The sequence below is a fragment of the Nansenia antarctica genome (genome assembly GCF_963989245.1).
Source record: "Nansenia antarctica genome assembly, chromosome: 3".
Lineage (NCBI taxonomy): Eukaryota > Metazoa > Chordata > Actinopteri > Argentiniformes > Microstomatidae > Nansenia > Nansenia antarctica.
In genome coordinates this window covers 46,304,725-46,324,253 of record NC_137688.1, presented here as the reverse complement: position 1 = coordinate 46,324,253, position 19,529 = coordinate 46,304,725, and the positions used below count along the sequence as shown (strand labels likewise).

Below are 19,529 nucleotides of genomic sequence, written 5' to 3'. Positions count from 1 at the left end.
ACAAAGTGGACGTTTTTTTGTCTGAGATGAGGGGTTGTGGAGTTAGATGACTGGGTTAAAGCTTTGGGTAGACCATAGGCATGTCTAATGATTGCTTATATCCAACTTCACATGTCAATACATGATGAACAATAACTTTTTAATGCTAAATGAAGACAAAACTGAAATCCTCTTACTTGGCCCCAAAAACAATTTAACTCCCTTGATAAGTCAGAGTTTACAAGTCTGGTTTCACAGACAAGGCTTAGGACTAATTCTAGACTAAAAAGCATCTTCAATGGAGATTTTACATTGAAAGTGTGATTTAGTCCAGGACTAGGCTTAAGCCTTGTCTGTGAAACCGGCCCATAGTGTTATCTTAGACTCTGATGATCTGAGTTTTAATTCCTACATCAGCAAGGTGATCAAAACAGCCTTTTTTCATCTGAGAAACACGGCCAAGGTGCGGCCGTTTTTAACTCAGCAGGATGCTGAAAAACTGATTCATGCTTTTATTTTAAGTAGACTTGACTACCGCAATGCAGTATTTACTGGCCTCCCCAAGAAGTCTATAGATGATCCCCAACTAATTCAAAATTCTGCTGCCAGGCTCCAGTCTTAACTGCTCTACACTGGCTCCCTGTATCGTTTAGAATTTACTTCAAAGTCCTTCTACTCCTGTTTAAAGCACTAAATGGGCTGGGACCAGACTACCTTACTGACTCGCTGACAACCTATACGCCCTGAAGAAAACGTAGGTCCTCTGCTACTGGCTTATTGGAGGTTACTATCAAAACCCAAATGAAAGTTGGTGGTGCTGGATTTATTAATTATGCCCCTAAACTGTGGATTAGGTTACCTCAAGAAATCAGGGAAGCAAGCTCAGTAAACATCTTTAAGCGCCAGTTAAAAATCTCTTAAATGTAACTTTTAATTAGCATTTTATCTATGTTGCTTTCTTTACTGATTTTATTGTATTGATCAATTATGGTTTAGTTGTTTTTGTTTTTATTCTGTTCCTTTTTCTTTCTTTTGTGCTGTATTCTACAGCACTTTGAGCTGCATTCTTATGTAGATAGATAGATAGATCTTTATTTATGTGTCACTCCTCAACAAACAGGTATGGTATAAAGAACAGCAACAAAAGGTGCATTAAAAAGTTGAGGACCACTCACATGGAGTTGTGAGACACAATACAATTCATAGCAATACAAATTAAAAACGTACATTCAAGTACTATTACACTTGAACTATTACACAACAAATACCATTGGCATTACAATAAAATACAATATGTAAAGGCAATGAAATAATTATGTAAAAAAAAAAGGAGGGGGCAGTTTATTGTGCGGTGCTCATGAAGGCTACTCTTCTTTGTAGGATGAGGTGGCAGGCCTTGGCACGTTCATTAATGCAGTGTTCACCAGCTAAAATGTTACACCATTTATTATGTATGAAAGGGACTATATAAATATTATTATTATTATTATTATTATTATTATTATTATTATTATTATTATTATTATTATTATTATTATACCGGTGCTCTGTCTTGGGGTTTACCACCAGGGTTGCATATCTTTCTTCTAGCCCGGCAACAGGCCTCATCCAACAAATCAAAGGCTTGATGATTTGTTGAGTACCGGTAGTTTGTATCAGGTGTGACAGTGAAGCCTGGAACAGAAATTGTGTAAGCCTTGAGGTACCTTAGAAGCTGAGAAACTCCTCACTACAAACAATCCTCTCCTGAATTTATAATGGATCTTCAAGTTTGGACACTTCTACTGCATGGCGCCAACAAAACGTAGCCAAGACTTGCTGAGCCCAAAAAACTATACTACAGTATCAGATTTTGCGTTATTTTGGGTAATCATAAAACTCGTAATATATGGGTTCTTGAAACGTGAGATCATGATGTTCTTTGTTTTAAAAATGACTGTGCTTTAGAAATGAGGTCATGCTATACTTAAAATAAATTAGAGATCCAGGCATACCATGTTTATGCATGGTTTTAGTCTTGGTGTGCCTTCTTGTCCAGACCATTTCTACCTTGCCTTTACATACTGAAACTTTATGGGTGTTGGCAAACAACTATTACATGATGTCACACCATTGATAGGTAGGATGAAGGAAGCACCGGAGGAGGTGGAGGAATGCTGGTTAATGCCCTCCATGTTGGCATCAAACATTATAAATCTATATTCCAACCTAGAAATTTGAGTATGATGTACATGTCTTGGAATGTGTGACCACGGTTGGGAAATGAATCGTTTGAGTAGTTTGTATTACTAGTATTACTATCTGCAGTATTGTCCTGATGGGCACTTTGTACAACCACCTTTTCCTGAATGGTTCACATGTGACTCTATGTGACTATGCAACTGTATTTGCAGTGACTAAAACTACTGTACATAGGACCATTATAATATGTCCTCACTAAGTGGAACAAACCAAAGCCCATATGGACTATTACATGTCCTTATCACTTGAGAGAGAGAGGAAAACACATTGAAAGTGAACAATAATTTTTAAAAACCAACCGAAGATGAAATAAAAGCTTTCATAATTACAAAATGTCAACCTTAGCTGCAAGCCAGCATCATTGATAAAATATTAGTGTAAAAACTTGACTGGTCCTCATTTTGACATTGATACTTCCCAGTTGGCTCTTTCTTTAGACCAGCTGAATAGCCTCTGAAACAAGATAGACTCCTTAAAAAATGTATTTGAAACCCTCTCTCTAGCCCCCACGCTTAAAAATCCCCATAAGGCACCTCTTTCATTGCCAGTGGATTACCTCGTTGATGACCCCCACACATTTATCCTGGCTCCTGCCATTTCATTATGGTCTGACCCTATGTTCTATGTCGGGGTAAAGAAAGAACGGATGGAGAACAGAGTCTGTTAGGGGGATATGATGATGGGTTGAATTTCATCATCCTAATCTTAAAGTGTAGTCAGTAGGCGTCACCTAATCCCACTCAGTTCCCCCTGGCCTCATGTTCTGTTTCTTTTCCTTTAATGTTACAAGCTGTGTCACACAAATTGCCCCCCGGTTATGTTTCACTAAGGCCTGTGTCGTGGGTTCTGTGGGTTCTGTGTCGTGTGTGCCCCTTAACCACTCAAAGCAACAAGGGAATAATAAGTTATCATCTTCCCACATCACTACTAACTAATTTGACAATAACTACAGATATTATTCAGTCTTGGAGAGAGACAGCATGGTTGAGGTTCATTGAGAATTTAGACTCTTTGTCTGTAATGGTTTGCCCAGAAACAGAACCGTATCAAAGATGGATTTCCTCTTTTCATTAGAATGTCCATGATCTTGTTTTCCTTAGTGCCGTAGTTGCTCTACTATTGGGCATTTTGTTTCTTATACAACTACAATAATTATCCATTTGGACCACTGGGCTTACTGTACCGTTGATTAAACACACTCAGGGTGGGTCAAGTCTCTGAAATGTCATAAATAGACTGGATTCGGTTTTATGTTTTACATTTTTTATGTTTTACATTTCTGCCATGTACTCTAAGGATCTTGGTGGAAGATCACAGATTTAAGTATTTTTTCACTAGCGCCACATGACAAGCTTGTCTGGATTGTATTGTTTTGCCATCATAAGTAATTATTAAGTTTGCCCTATCATCAGTCACAAACCAAACTGTATTGTATCTTAATGCTCATTTGGAACATCACATTTATTTTCAGCCCCTTTTTCAGTATGTTCAAACAGCTAAACAAACATTTACCATACTAGAAAAAAGTACTGTATATATTTTCATGCTCAATGTAGCCAATTTTGACAATGTTTTTTTTCCATATGATGTTAAATGTATGCAAACGTTCTTCATCAATCATCCCAAACACCTTGCACTGAGCCTGAACGAGAGAAGAAGAGAAAGATATTTAAGACACTACTGTGGCTCCTATTTCCCTGTTTCTGACATCCAGGCCCAATATGCAATGGGACAGGGTGGTCCCTCTGACAGCTCTGCATTGTTTCTTGCCAAACAGTCGATCCCCAAAGTTTTAGTTTTGGTTTCTATATCACGTCCTGACATTCAACTACCTCTGTCTCGACAACTTCTCCGTAGGCTTCAGGATATGGCCTTGAATTAATCTCTCCCATCGTAACCACAAACTCAACCCCCTGTCTCAGTTTCAGTTGTATTCTACTTGGACTTGCAACATTGAAAAGTGTAAAATGAAAATCTCCTGAGTTGAGAAAGGAGGGTATGAGAGGGATGTTAGATAATAGGGTAATAGAAGACTGACCTAACTTCTCAAACAAAGGACTGCATTCACACCGAACAAGTAAACAAACTTGATGATTTTGACACCCATGTTGAGTCTGCGTCATCTAAAGAAGTAAATTGAACCCCCCTTCCCTATAAATGCTAGTAATTAACAGTGTTCCCGCCTCAAAATCTATTGTTTCCTAAAGTTTAGCGCAAGTTACGAGGTCTATTTTAGATTTTACACAAGCCTAATAAACATCACATTGCTTCTGTGTTGATGGGATGACCCACTGAATCATCACTGAATCATCACTCTCATGATTCGGAGTCTGAATAATGTCCATTTAAAATGGAATTGTAGTATGAACATTTTTTGTCATTTATGCAAAATGAGTGATAATGCGTAACTGAGTGGAGTTTCTAACTATGTACTGTAACTTTAGTTTTACAGCCTGGTGAGGGTTGGCTCAACTGAGCTCCCATCCAAAAGGGGATATGAGGTCATACGCTGTGATGAGATGGAGTTCCTGTGAAGGGTGTCATCTGCAAAGTTGTTGCCAAACCGGTGAACAAGAGCAGTTGACATTAACCATTACGCCTTACATTAGGGGTGACTTATGTCAAAGAGAAGCAAAATCGGGCTAGGTTACCCTAGTTGTCCAACATGAGTCAGCCCTTCTTCTGAACATTTTCATGTCACTTTGGCATGCCTTGTTACTGTCATTCTACATGACAGAAAACTGAAATTAGAGTGAGAGAAAATGGCTTCCTCAACATTATCTGTAATCTGTCACAAAGAGAGAAATGTTGCCACATTAATTATATAATAATAAATTGTTTACACAATTCAGCCAGAGCCGGCCTGAGGACGCATTCACCATGATAAGAGTTTTCAGATGGCAGTTCTGGGCCTATTTCCCCCCCACAATTCACTCACTATCTTGACACCATGTTGGCTAAGACTAAAAGCATAGGTCATTGTTCAGACATAGCAGCTGCCAGTTTCAAGGACGTAATGTCCAAGTTCTCCTTGTTGCTTCCTTCTAGTCTGACAATACAGGATAAAAAATGTACCTACACTTCCCTTTACCATGTTTTGCAAGTCATACTTTCAGAGATATCCACTTAAACAACTGCAGTTCTTAAACCAGAAAGCCGATCTTAGAGGGTAAAAGTATCCTGAACATGTAATGCCTGGGATGTTTGCTCCTCTGTAGTAATTCAAGACTTATCTTCACTGGCTGGCTCCAGCTTTGGCAGAGGCACTACATAGTTCAAAGCAAGTGCATAAATGTAATGCATTCTGTGCATATACTGAAATGTTTTCATAGTCTCCTTGAGTTGTTTTCCCCCAAAACATGTTACACATGCGTTCTGTACCATGCACTGCCTCTTTTTATGCACAGGATTCATTGGCTCATTTACCGCTTTATAAGGTCTACATAAATGTTGAACAAATAATTCATAAGCAGACCTTCAACAAAACAAAACTATGTGTGACCTGGAACATATTGAAGTGCATTGGCCTCCATGAATGACAAAGAAAATAGCTCTTTCACTGAATCCTAACGGCTGTACCTACTTAAGGAGGAAAGAATCCGTTGACACAAGTGACAGTGACACAAACTTGGCAGATCTTATTTGAGTGCTTGAGAAAAGGGAGAACAGTTATGCAGAGAATGAAAATGCTGGGGGAGATTAATACGCGATATGTAAAATACTTGGATGCTTCATTATACAGATAAATAACCAAATTGTTCCTTTTTGTTTTCAACTTAAAATATTATCCCCTGCATAGGGCCAATACGGTAGTTGTTTTCTGACCAAGTGACCAGACCAGGAAAAGCAATATTAAGTGTGGATCCATCCACCCACAGCATACCTATGTGTGACCTATGTGTGACCTACAAGCCAATGGGTCTCTACCATGTTTTGGACCTCTCTCTGTGACCCATTTGCTGCTTTTCGAGAGACGCCATCCAGTCTGATAACCAGGACTGATCTGTAGCTTTAATCCCTGGGTATTTCTTACAAGGCTTTTCTCTTTAAAGACTGAAGAAGGGGGAAAATACGAGCTGTGAGTATGTTCTCTGAGGTCTGCAAGACTAATCACTGCATACTGTCAGTGAGATGTAATCACATTACGCCATACAATGATGGCTCCCCGGACCTAATTACTGCACATTTACCACACATTTACAGAGGTAACAGAAGATCACTGACAGCATCACACACTAAGAAAAGCATACACTTGTAAAACAGGCATTTGATGTTGATCTATCATCATTATGTCCAGGGTTTTCCTCATAAATCATCCACATACATATTGTGCAAAATGATCTAGGACAAGCCCAGCTAGGTATAAAAAAGATGAGAATGAAGATGGAAATAATTATGGACTTGGTGTATTAAGTATAGCAGAGCCGGCCATCTGTTCGAATTAGTTTGTCTTAATGGAAGTATTAGCTCATTCCCCCTTTAAGTGTCTACTCCTTAAATGATGTGGTTTGTTTTAGATTTTGACAATGGTACCTATCTTCTCCTTTTTCCATTAATTGGAATTGAGACACAATCAAATACATAAATATATACATACAGACGACATGGGAGGTGGGATGTGGACTCATCTTGGCATAAGGGCGTTTGGGAGGTCTGATAATGTCTGACAAACATATATTTGTTTTGTCACTTGAGCATTAGATTTACAGCAGGTTCTCCCGTTGAAATAACTAACTTGAATGGAATTGACTTCATCTTTATGAGAAGCAGAGTTCAGAGGCGCACAGTTTAATCCAAGTGTTCGTCTTATCATCATGTCTGAACCTCTGTTTTGGCTTAGCTTCCTATGGCCAGGGGAATGGGACAATCCACTCAATATCTGTCTGGGGAGGAAAGACTGTTGGCAGACTAGTCTGAGTTAGGTCACAATCAGGAACTGGCTCACTTTTTCCAATCAGTCCAACACCATGCCTGTGTGACACAATGACAGTATGTTAAGACAGAGAAGAGCAGCTAAAACTGGAAATACAGTGAATCGTGGTTGTTTTGAACAAGATTGTTTGAACAACCATAAGAAGATTAAAGAAGATAAGTATCTTCAAAACGGCCTGTGAAAAGTGGCTATCATGGTATTTTGATATTTACCCTGAGCTTCATCATGACAAGTGCATCTTGAATACCAAAAACGTCCACTGTGTGTTATTTCAATAAAGGACTTTAAAGACAGTTTTCATTGAAAATCTATGTTAGGCTTTTCAGTTAGTATAACAAAGGACACCAAAGTATACAACTACATTATTTTAATACTGTGCAAAAGCATATACATCTTCTAAATACTGAAGAATTGGGTTGATTGGCTTCAGAAATGTCATACAATTATTGGGATATTATGGCAAGCAAACAAACATAATGCTCTCATGATCTTATACTGTACTTGTAAAAACTCTAACTGCTAATAGGAATGCTGAATTTCTAAAGCCAACATTTTATCCATCCTGTTTCCCAGAAGTGACGTTCAAAGATGTAGTGATGCAACAGGAAATGAGCCATGGGTTGATGTGAAAAAGTATATTCAGAGGAGAAGGAGCCAGTGAATGTCTCATACTTGTGTGATTCCTGACCTCAATATACTCCTGTGGTGGGTATTCACTGTACGACACCACATGATTATACACATTTCAAACAACGTCATTGATAGCTTGCTGGGGGTATGCCTTTCAGCCTTTTTCCTTCCAAGAACTTGACCTATTTCCACTGGGAAGGTCATGCAGACATGTGGAGGTAGTGAAAAGATCCCAATCTATTGGTGATTGATTTGTGCATAAGCCAAAGCAGGCATACAAATATATTGCAATTGAAATGCCTACTGTACGTGCCAAATCCACATCACATTTTCATCTGTGCAGAGTCTAAAACAATTGTTTCCCCCAAAACAAAACAAATAAGATTTAAAGGGTAAAGATTTTATGTTTTGTAGGTTTGTTGATAAAAAAACTTTGCACTGGCGCAAACACCTGATGAATTTCACTCTCCATCCTGAAACCCTACATTGCAATTCCAAGCAAAAATGTTCAGTGAAAACATTAAATGGTCCAAGAATACAGGTGTGCAATTCCCGACAGTCATACTTCAGAGTCTAGGCTGGAGGCACAGGAATCAAATTTGTCAGCAATCGGTGATTAATGTCTAAGATGTCTGTCTTTTCAATGAGCTTTAAATTATAGTATCTAAATCATGCAGAAGTAGTCAGAATGAGGACATGGATCCTGCTTGTGCTTGCTGCAGAACACAGGCAACAGCTAGCTGACAACTTCCTTAAACATAGTAGATAAGCAAGCACATACATATGAAGTTCATAGCCTACCCTGCTCTGTAATCTACCGAGAAGGGACTGGTCATAAATAATAATGAATTCAAGATAGCAAATCAAAGTTCAATGTTCTATCTTAAAGAACAGGGCGGGTCTGGATAATACGAATCCTAGCAATGATGGCATCACATTGGAATGTTCCAGATGTACCTGAATGATGTCATCATCAAAGCCTCTGTGAGTTGGGAATGTCGAGTGGTAGCGAGAGCTTTGCCCATCTGACTACAGTGTCAAACTAACTGCCACTGTGTGTTCCTTTGTGCCATAAAGTGGACACTTCTTAATCTCACTCCACCAAAAAAGATTTCAGACCTGCATATCTCTTTGTAAGTCTAATGAAGCTCACACCATCCATGCCTAACCCTGTCCTCATCAAGTTCTAATAAAGGAGCTACAGCTTAATTATACATTTTTAAAAAGCATTTTACATTATACCTGTCTCAAATTGTGTATGTGCTATATCCGCTGTGATGAAGGTTAATATACAAAATATTACAGTTTTTCCCAATTGCTAAAACACAAAAGCCAATTCTCTAAACCAAATGACCAGTTCTCTAGAGTTAAGGTTAGGGTTAGGATTAGGGGTAGGGTTAGGGTTAGGGTTAAGGTTAGGGTTAGGGTTAGACATGCCAGCATGTACCAAGTCACCCTAGCACCTAACCCTAACCCTAGTTTTCCCACATGTACCGTATTCCCACATGTACCGTAACATACATACTGTATTTTCTGTAGATTTACATACTGTTCATATGAAACACACAAATCTATGAATGCCCAAGATTTGGATTCTTAATAGGACTAGATGTTAAAATCCCTAAATAATTAGGGGGAAAAAAAAAAAAAGTGCTTTGGCAGTTGTGGAAAAAAAAGAACATTCTCACACACTGAACATTGTGTTTTCAGTTGTTTTGTTGTAGTCTGTAATGATGCTTATAGTGTTTACATTTTTGCAGGCTTTGAGCAGCTGTTTTGGTGTGAAGGTTTGAGTTTTGAAGAGAGAAGGTGTGGTTTTGTTTATGTAGCTTTAGAAAAGTGTGTTGTGTTTAGAGTTTTGGGAAAATGGAGGAACGTTTTGTGAAATGTGTTTTAGCAATTGAGAAAAACTGTATTATTATTATTATGATTATTGTTATTATATAATAATAATAATAATAATATACAACACGCCTACATTTCATTAGCCTCAAATAAACTACCTCCTGCTGCTCCCTGTTTTTTTGCGGTACACCATGCATGTCATGAAATGCAAGAGATTTAGGTGGTCATAAAACATTACCTTCCTTTCAGTTCCTGCAAAACAACAAAAGAGACAGAGTGAGTTAAATGCCTACCCTGTATGCAACACGTCTGTGTGTGCTGAAGTCATGTTTTCGGCAACATCTGCTGATGGTTAGAGGGGCTGCTCTCACTCACACACCCCACTCCTGCTCATACCCAGCGCGCAGTGAGGTCATCAGGCCTGGATGCGGCTTGATAGCCAATTAATCAGCGGCGGGGGGGGGGGTTGCTTGACCTCCCCCAAACCCTCTCACCCCTAAAGATTAACATGCTTTTTGGGGTTTCCAGGGAGGGGTCACCCAACTGTCGGAGGCTCACTGCCATGAAACAAGGTCAAAATATAGAAGGAGAGAGAGAGGGAGGGAGAGAGAGAGGGAGGAGGAGAAAGAGAGAGAGCAATAGAGAGAAGGAGAGAGAGAGAGAGAAAGAAAGAGAGAGAGATCTGATGTCCGTTCCCAAATCCTGCTACACATAGCCCTCAGAGTATGTAATCACAGTCACTGCTTGCCAGGGCCCAGAAAGGAAATGATTACATCCAGCTAAAATGCATCATACAACAATGGATTAACAAGCGTGAAATTAAAACCTGGTGGTGTACAGTGCTCTTCAAACAGGCGAGACATGGCCAAAGCGAAGTGCTTTGATAACAGAGAGGGTTATTGTTGCTCTCATCAGAGGAGTGATAAGTGGTTAGTCTATATTCTGTGCTTTTGAAAATTAATTATTTTTTTTAAATGTTAGTTTTTTTTCCCACCCTCTGTGACATTGTTTTAGAAGGACTGCCGTAGGAACAGAAGCTGCAACACAACCTGCAGTATGAGGCCCTTAAATGGGGGGATGACCGCTGCAGTGTTTACTCAAGTTGCTTTGGGGAGCATATTTAGGCATCCAGGATAGTTTTTCTATTTTGGGGAGAAAGATGTTTGGCTCAACAAAAGCCTTTTTACCACTGGTTTATTTGCCCATGTTGGTAAAAATGGTCAACACAAGACAGATGATATATTTACAAGCCCATGTATAGACATTCTGTCCTAATCCCCCACCCTCTATGTAGTCTTCTGCCCATGTTGTTCTGAAATGTATGAGAGTCCCTGTATTGCTTGTTGTGTTGTTTTGGATGTAGGGTGACCTACTGCATGTGTTACGAGTAATGGTAGTGTTTACCTACATGCAACATATTTCATATACTGTAATTGACACATACTGCTTGAGTTGGTGTAGGTGATAAGGTCAGGTGAAGGTACAGTAGAGAAGAAGACAGAGGGAGTGGAGCTGAGGATGTGAAGGTGACCATGTGTCTCACGATAGTGGATGTGTACAAGGATGGCACGCCTATAGTTTGACACTATCTGTACCAAGCATCACTTTGCTGCTTTTGTTTGGTTTGAACAAACAGGCAAACACTTCCACTTTCAGTTATGGCCCATTAACTGCTGTTAGTCATGGTACTGTATTTACGAGCCTATGAGATATGATTGTAACTGCATGGAATCCTTACATATTCTCAAGAATAACTGACCTGGTAGATATTTGATAGTGTGTAGCAGTTTAATATAACTTTAAATTACCCCGGTTACACCAATGAAAAGTATAATCTATCTTTTGAGGATTGTCTGGACAAACAACCAGGGGTTGAACCAGGTAAGAAAACACCTCAGTGTTGCGCACATGTATTATTGTAACAGAGCACTTCGCTAGAGCAACAGAACACTGTACCAGAGCTAAGACAGATGTAGAAGGCAAATATAGAAACGTCTTTCCTGGCTTGCTTGCATACATACAGTATGCACTGAAGCTGAAATCTGGATGTCCTCTGGAAGGCTTAGAAAAAAAAAGTCAAGTAATTTCCATGGTGACCTGACATCTTGTTGAACATGTGCTATGATTAATGCCTCTCCCAGCCATTGTGGTCCTTTTTCTCTAGTATAAATCTTTTGCTTTTTCTCACAGAAGTAATTATCGCAACCCTGGACAGAGAGGCTATTTTTAATGGCAGCCTCTCCTTTCTGACACGCTCTGTGATGGAGCCCAGTCCCCCATCCCGCCCATCATGCCAAGTTAAATACACTGATCGGTTCTGATAATGTGGGCATCACAATTAGGTCAGCTTGGCGGGCTGATTGCCATGGATATTTCCCTGAGAAATAATTTGATGAGCGTGTAATCTTGCTGAGGCAGGCAGCAAGGAGTGAAAGTCACACTGTGCTGAACATACACTCCACAGACTATTCCGGTTTACACAGATTGATTCTGAAGGATGTTTCTGCCTCAGCACTCCCTGCTAGGGGTTGAATGTTCCTGTTCAGAGTGGATGCTTAACTGTGGATCTCCCTGACTTCAGACTGACATGTCCATATAAAGACATGACTTCAGCTCACAGTAGGCCAGAGAGTATATGTTTTTTGGGTTTAAGAGGGATCTTGCAGTGATCAACAATGGCAGCGGCAGTTTCATTTTTGGCCAAGTTATCGAGTTACACCCCAGCATTCACTAACTGCCAACTGCTGTCAGATGTCTTGGTATGTTTGTCCAAAATAAGTGTGGGTCATGTATGAGTTATTACGCAATGAATGCTTATAATAGGGATGAAGAAACATTTTGTCTGTGGATTTGTTGTGTGTTTTGTTTGTTAAGTCTTCTCGGAATAGCAATCAATGTTGTTATTGTATATATCACAATACATATTTCAAAGTGTTTCTTTCACAGCTTTTCAGGGTTTGACTAATTGTTCTCTTGAAACAAATAAAGTCTTTGGATTGCATTGCCAATTCAAAGTTACTTGTCACAACACAGCTTGGGTTAGCTCATATTTTATGTGAGGATAACTATTCAAAGGGCACCTGGCGAGTGATACATTTGATCATTTACCAAGCTTTTGGTTTTAAGCTCCTGTCTCCTGGAGGGATGGGGGTGAGGCTAATTGAGAACAGATTACAGAGAACAAATGAAGTTTGACAGACTGACATTTAACTATTAATAATGCTCCATCAATGCATGATTTCAAGTAACGGTTTTCCATAAGTTACATCCATATCTGAAGTCTGGACATTAAGTATAATCATCATGTGTGTTGTATGTATAGAAACAGCAGTGCTGTGTCATACTGCATTCCCAATGTTAACTCCCTGTTCACTACTTTTACTTTCACATGTAATCCTCACTGACCTTTCTCTCTCCTGCTCCAGCAGGTTGGTGAACTCGTCACTCTTCTTTATGAACTCTCCGTGGTTCCTCTTCTCATCGTCCAGCTTGTACAGAGCCTGCTTATGGGACTGCTCAGCCATGAGGAGCTGCTCCAGCATGCGCCGGTGGGTTTCCTTCTGCTTCTCCACCAGCTTGTCCAGCTATGGGACCACACACAGATTGTCAGTTCTTGTGTGCGGACTGAAATCGACCAGGGTTGGGCTCCTTTCAACTTTGAATACACCCAGGTGAAATGAAATGAAATTCATGAATACAAAAATAAATGGACAATTGATTTACATGTAGCATTACATGAAAATAAATGTAACTGATTCATTTAAAGGTAGACTCTGGGATATGACGTCACGCCAGTGAAAACAGAGCAACTTTCATCAAAGACCCTGTCTTTGAGCAAGTCCGCTCATTTCACTGCCCTCCGTCTTAAGATGCGCTCTGCGCTACAACATGCTCTATTCTCTAGTCTGTTGCATCTCCTTCTTTGAAAGTCTCTGACAGCATCGCCTCACTCGTTTTGCTATGACTTCATATCCTCCATATCCCTTTAATTAAACTTTAAACTCTGATATTACAGTTTTTCCCAATCAAAAGCCAATTCTCTAAACCAAATGACCAGTTCTCTAAACACATTTAATAAAACTAGCTCCTATTTGCCAAAACCATAAACACATTTCACATGAAGACACAATTCACAAAACACAATCCTCCTTTTCTCATAAATCTAAACACATTTTGTCTTGCTAAAACACAAGTTGCAAAGAACTCTGCTCAAATACTCAAATTAAAGCTCATGTGATGCAAAATGCTTGCCACAGTCAGCAAAATTTGAACACAATGAACACACCTAGCTTCATTCATTAAACATAACGACTCACAATTTAAGACACTTGTTGCAAATGATTGTGGTGTGTGTGTGTGTGTGTGTGTGTGTGTGTGTGTGTGTGTGTGTGTGTGTGTGTGTGTGGTATAGTTCCATAAATAAATAAATAAAACATCACACCCTGAACATTGTTTTCAGTGAGTATTGTTGTGTGTAATGGATCCTCTGTAGTGTTTGCATTGAGTTGTGATACAGTACAGTAGTGTACATGTTACGGTACATGTGGGAATACATGTACTGTGTATGTGGTATAGTTCCATAAATAAATAAATAAACATCACACCCTGAACATTGTTTTCAGTGAGTATTGTTGTGTGTAATGGATCCTCTGTAGTGTTTGCATTGAGTTGTGATACAGTACAGTAGTGTACATGTTACGGTACATGTGGGAATACGGTACATGTGGGAAAACTAGGGTTAGGGTTCGGTGCTAGGGTGCTAGGGTTAAGGTTAGGGTTAGGATTAGGGGTATGGTTAGGGTTAGGGTTAAGGTTAGGGTTAGGGTTAGACATGCCAGCATGTACCAAGTCACCCTAGCACCTAACCCTAACCCTAGTTTTCCCACATGTACCGTATTCCCACATGTACCGTAACATACATACTGTATTTTCTGTAGATTTACATACTGTTCATATGAAACACATACATCTATGAATGCCCAATACTCTACAGTGATATATTCTGAGAACAGATACTGTAAGGTTTCTAAAAATGTGCTTTGGCAGTTGTGAAAAAAAAGAACATTCTCACACACTGAACATTGTGTTTTCAGTTGTTTTGTTGTAGTCTGTAATGATGCTTATAGTGTTTACATTTTTGCAGGCTTTGAGCAGCTGTTTTGGTGTGAAAGTTTGAGTTTTGAAGAGAGAAGGTGTGGTTTTGTTTATGTAGCTTTAGAAAAGTGTGTTGTGTTTAGAGTTTTGGGAAAATGGAGGAAAGTTTTGTGAAATGTGTTTTAGCAATTGAAAAAAACTGTAACTTACTGGACTTCTAAATTGTAGGAGTAATAGTATACATTAGTATCCACATGTGAAACAAATACTCATTGCAATTTCTAAGTTTTAAAACTTTGTTGAACGAGGCACCTAAAAAGTATGCTTAATATTCAAGCTCAGCCTGGCTACTGGTGTGGTTGATGCTATGGCTTTCATGCTGAACTTTGACAGAAAAACTTTCAGTTTACCTATCTCAAGCCTTGTTAATGGGCAGGGCTCTGTCCAGTACTTCACTGACCAAATGCAGACATGTTATTGAGATACGTGTGTCTGACTGTATTATTCTTTAAAATGATCACATTCGCTGAGCGCTTAGAGACCTCTAGTCTCCATTAGACGTGGCCATTACCTCAGCCATGGGCCTCTCGTAGATATCCTCCTGAAAGACATCACCCTTGCCCTGGATGGTGTCTCTCTGCAGGGCCTGCAGTACTTTCTGTGGGGTGACGAAGCCATACTGGGCCTCCAGAAGGGCTAGGTCGATTTTCTCAGCCTTCAGCACCGTGATCACCTCATCCCTGGCCTGCAGGGGGAGATTGAGAAGAGGAAACAGTATTATCAGAAGAAATCAGGTCCCACAGATTGTGCAGTCTTTTGCTCCAGCCCTGCATAAACACATCTCATTTGACTCATTGAAGGGGCAACCTGGGATTGGTACATGTTTTTTTTTACTTTGAAATGATTGATATACAGCCATTGATTCTTGAATAATATAATTTATAAATGCCTCAAGAGCTTAGTTAAAATCTTCACCAGAGCACAACGTATAAGCTTGTTTTACTCCATTCTTTTAGCCAGTATACTAGAAATCATTTGTGCATAGGCCTCTTTGTAGCACCAGAATTAATCTACACTACCCTCCCAAAGACCTCTTTCTCTATCCCTCCATCTCTCCAGACCCTTTCACTATTCATCCATCTCTCCAGTGATTTCTAGCCCTCCATCTCTCAAGACCCTCTCTCTTTCCTCTCTCCATGTCTCCAGCTGCCTCTGGTCACGCTCCATCAAAAAGCCATGGGAACGAGTGCCGTTCCACTTCTCCAGCCAAGGTCACCATGGCTCAGCCGTCTGCAGGATGGATCAGACATGAAGTCTCAGGATTTATAAAAGGTGGGGAGATGTGCTGCTCTTCTTTAATGGGTTCCTCTTGTTGGTTCATCTCATTTTATAGGTCTCCCTGCTATGGATGCATGGACCATCCATCACAACGGGGCTACCCTGGCTCACTGATGTCCAAACACTCCCCAGCTGTTCTCTGTCCATTAGCCTGAGGCCTCGACCCAGGCTGCCCACACGGCCCAGTGTAACCCTGTTAAAGACTACTCACAGCCTAGTATATCCCTTTTAAAGACTACTCATGGCTCAGTGTAACCCTGTTAAAGATTACTCATAGCTCACTGTAACTCTGTTAAAGACTAGTCATGGCTTAGTGTACCCCCATGACTCAGTTCCCCCACTGCCATCCTCTCTAGACAGTTCCACACCCATGAACCATTCCTCACCTGCAGTTCTCCCTCCAACATGCTGAGCAGAAACAGCAGGTCGTCACGGGAGAGGTTGCCCTTCCCGCTCGCTGTCTTATCCTTCCGGCTACTGCTGCTTCCACTGGTACTGGCACTGGTACTAGTGCTGGTACTGCCGCTCCCTGTCTTATGGTTCCTCTGGACAGTACCCGTGTCATCCGGCGGCTCTCTGTGTCTGGTTCGTCCCCCTGCCCTGCCTGAGGGCTCCTCACGCTCTGCCACCCGCCGCCGTGAGCGTGCCCGGTGCTCTGCCAGCTTGGCCTTCGCCGCGTCCTCAAGGCTGTTGCTACGGGAACGCATCGTTGTTTACCTGTGAAATGTACAGTGTGGGAAGAGATTGATTAGTGTGCTGTTGGGTAGGACCAGTGACAGCTGGGCTGTGAACGGTGTGATCTGTTGAGCCTGCAGCTACAGTCGTCCCTGCGTTGTACAAGACTGTGGTAAGGCTTAATCACTGACTCATGACAATGGTAAAGAAATGAATGCTGGGACAACCAACAGCTCCATTCATGCATTATTTACAGTTTTTCAGCAAGGCACAAAGCAAATGTAACCCCCAAATGAAACTGGGCTGAAAAGAAAACCTGCTCAGGCCAATCGCTGGTGTTTGATCTGAGAAAAAGCACCCGAAGGCATTATATCATCAAAGTTGTATTAGTGGGGCTGGTCTGACAGTTTATGAGCAAGAGGGATAGCTGCGTGATTGCATATGTACACTGTAGGCAAGGCAAGGAATGATTCAGGCATGATGTCATCCCGCAGTCAAAGACTGCCACGACAGATCTTACTCTGAAATCTGGGCTCCAGGCGAAAGCCATATCCGTCAGTGTTTGCTCACACCATCACAATGCTAAGTTGCTAAGTCCCTGGAGGTTAGTGTTGTAACTCCGACCTTCCGTCATCCTTCATGAGAGTTCTGCTGATGAGTAACTTGCATCAGTAGAACAACACAATCAGCTCAAACCCAAATTAAACACAGCAATTACTCGCTGGAAGTCGGCCTAAACTTAACGGCTCAAACTTGCAAAGGTAGATTCGGTATCCGAGTTAGGATTGCACAACAGCTCAAGAGTTCAAACCAGGTCAGAGGCAAAATCTGACTGGCACTGTGTTGCGTGTTTAATATCTCCAATCTCTTTGATTGAACTGGAAATGTGTCACACTGTTGGCAGTATGTGTTAATGTGAGACTGAAATAGAGCTCTCTGTAGCGTCTGGAATATCTCCATTGCCCTCTGTAACAATGTACACTCACTATTCAGACAAAGCTTGGTGTTTTCAGAGTAAACATTACCGCTGGCCAACGCCACTGGTCAGTGTTGAGTTTGACAGTTACTGTTACATTACTCTAATGGTCTTAGTGCTGGGAAATCTATACTAGGTTCAGTAGTCACTTTTATTTATGATGATGTTATTAATAATATTAACCCTTGTGTGGTTTTCACTTTTTGGACCCTTTCGTACTCTTCGGGTCAAGTTGACCCGGGACATCATTGGGGTTTTGAAAGCACTTTTCCTGACACGGTGCTCCTAGTCCCAATGGTGACCCGTACAAGGGAGTATGCTCAGGGTGCAAGATAGCCCCAAAATAGCCCATAATATTAAAGAGCGCCTCCTGTGGGCACAAACAGGTACTGTACCCATTAATGCACAATAGGTACTGTGTTCACATTCAAAAGTGTATATTTTGTTCTGGTGGACCTAGGGGGCTGCCCTTTGGAGGGGCTGGAGCAGAGGGTGCCTAATTATAACCCTCAAAGTGTCAGACCCCTGGGAATAGGTGGGGCCGAACGGCAGCATGATGAGTAGAGGCGTTTTTACGCACATGATGCTCCTAACTTCCACTAAACAAAATCCACTATAATAAAGACTTGGTTGTCATAAATCATACTTATCTAGGAAAAATGTAAATGAAACAATGTTTTTATTGATGTTTATTATTTTGAACTTATATTCTCAATTGATTTTCAAAGCATTATAATCAAAGCTGTAAAAAATACAGGTGATGAACAAGAATAATGCTACAAATGCTGAAACACAAAACATGTGGAAGGTACACTGTTTTAGTCACTGAAATAACACTGGTTACAATTGTGTGTGCATGGGCATGTCTGTCTACACAACACATGAAGTACAGCATTTGACAGTATGTGTACCACAAATGTACTTTTTGCAGTTGCTGCATGTGGTCCCTGTCTTTGTGTCCTTTGAGGGTCCACACACCTCGCAGCGCTTCCTCTTTTTGCCATCGGCTGCAGTCTAGAATAATGAAAAGACTTAGTTCAGGAAATTTTTTTCCACCACGTCTCCTAATACTCTAAATCACTCACACACACACACACACACACGCACACACAGACACACACACACACACACACACATATTTACATTTACATTGAAAATGTTGGCATTTAGCAGACGCCTTATTTCAAAGCGACTTACATTTACCAAAGCGATCAATACATTTGACTAAGCAAGTGAATCAACACAGACACACACACACACAAACAACCGCAACAGGACACTTACCTCAGGCACTGGAGATTGTGGTTATGTGGGTTGTGCAGGTGGAGCATCTGTAATCCTCCTCACTATGGCTAGAGAAGTTGGGGTCCTGGGCATATGTTGTCTCCTTTGGATATGCGGTGTCACCAGTGCCATACCTAGCTCCTCAAGGAAAAGACGTCGTCTTTGGAGCTTCCTTTGGTTCCAGTCTGGGTTGACTGCCATCCAGATTGAAAATGCATTGTAGGCTGAAACATCCAGGATGTTGAAGAAGATCACGAGAGGCCACCGTAGAGTTCTTCTTTGGCAGCTGTAGCAGGCCAGCAGCTTGTCCAGGTTGTCTACTCCACCTTTGGTGGCGTTGTAGTCAAGTATGACCTCTGGCTTACGGTCCTCCCGGCCACTGATTCTTCCATCCCTATGTAGAGTGCTCATGAGCATCACATTCTTGCCCTTTTTTGGTATGTAAGACACCAGGGTAGTGTTGGCTGTAAACACAAAGTTGGAGGAATGGACTGGCCTGTTCTTCACATTTAGAAACTGGGGTGGGAGCTCCGT

At 40.9% G+C, this 19,529-nt stretch overlaps 1 protein-coding gene across 1 annotated transcript in view; it reads right to left on the bottom strand.

The window, feature by feature from the left end:
- LOC308153032 (filamin A-interacting protein 1-like) overlaps positions 1 to 16,767 on the bottom strand; it is a gene marked incomplete at both ends in the record, with an annotated part of 29,936 nt that extends 13,169 nt beyond the window's left edge. Inside the window, 3 exons of the mRNA XM_080526119.1 lie at positions 13,034 to 13,212; positions 15,294 to 15,467; positions 16,447 to 16,767. Of these exons, the coding sequence (XP_080382245.1) occupies positions 13,034 to 13,212; positions 15,294 to 15,467; positions 16,447 to 16,767 (674 nt within the window). The remainder of the gene's footprint in view (positions 1 to 13,033; positions 13,213 to 15,293; positions 15,468 to 16,446) is intronic.
- Between the last annotated feature and the right edge of the window lie 2,762 nt (positions 16,768 to 19,529).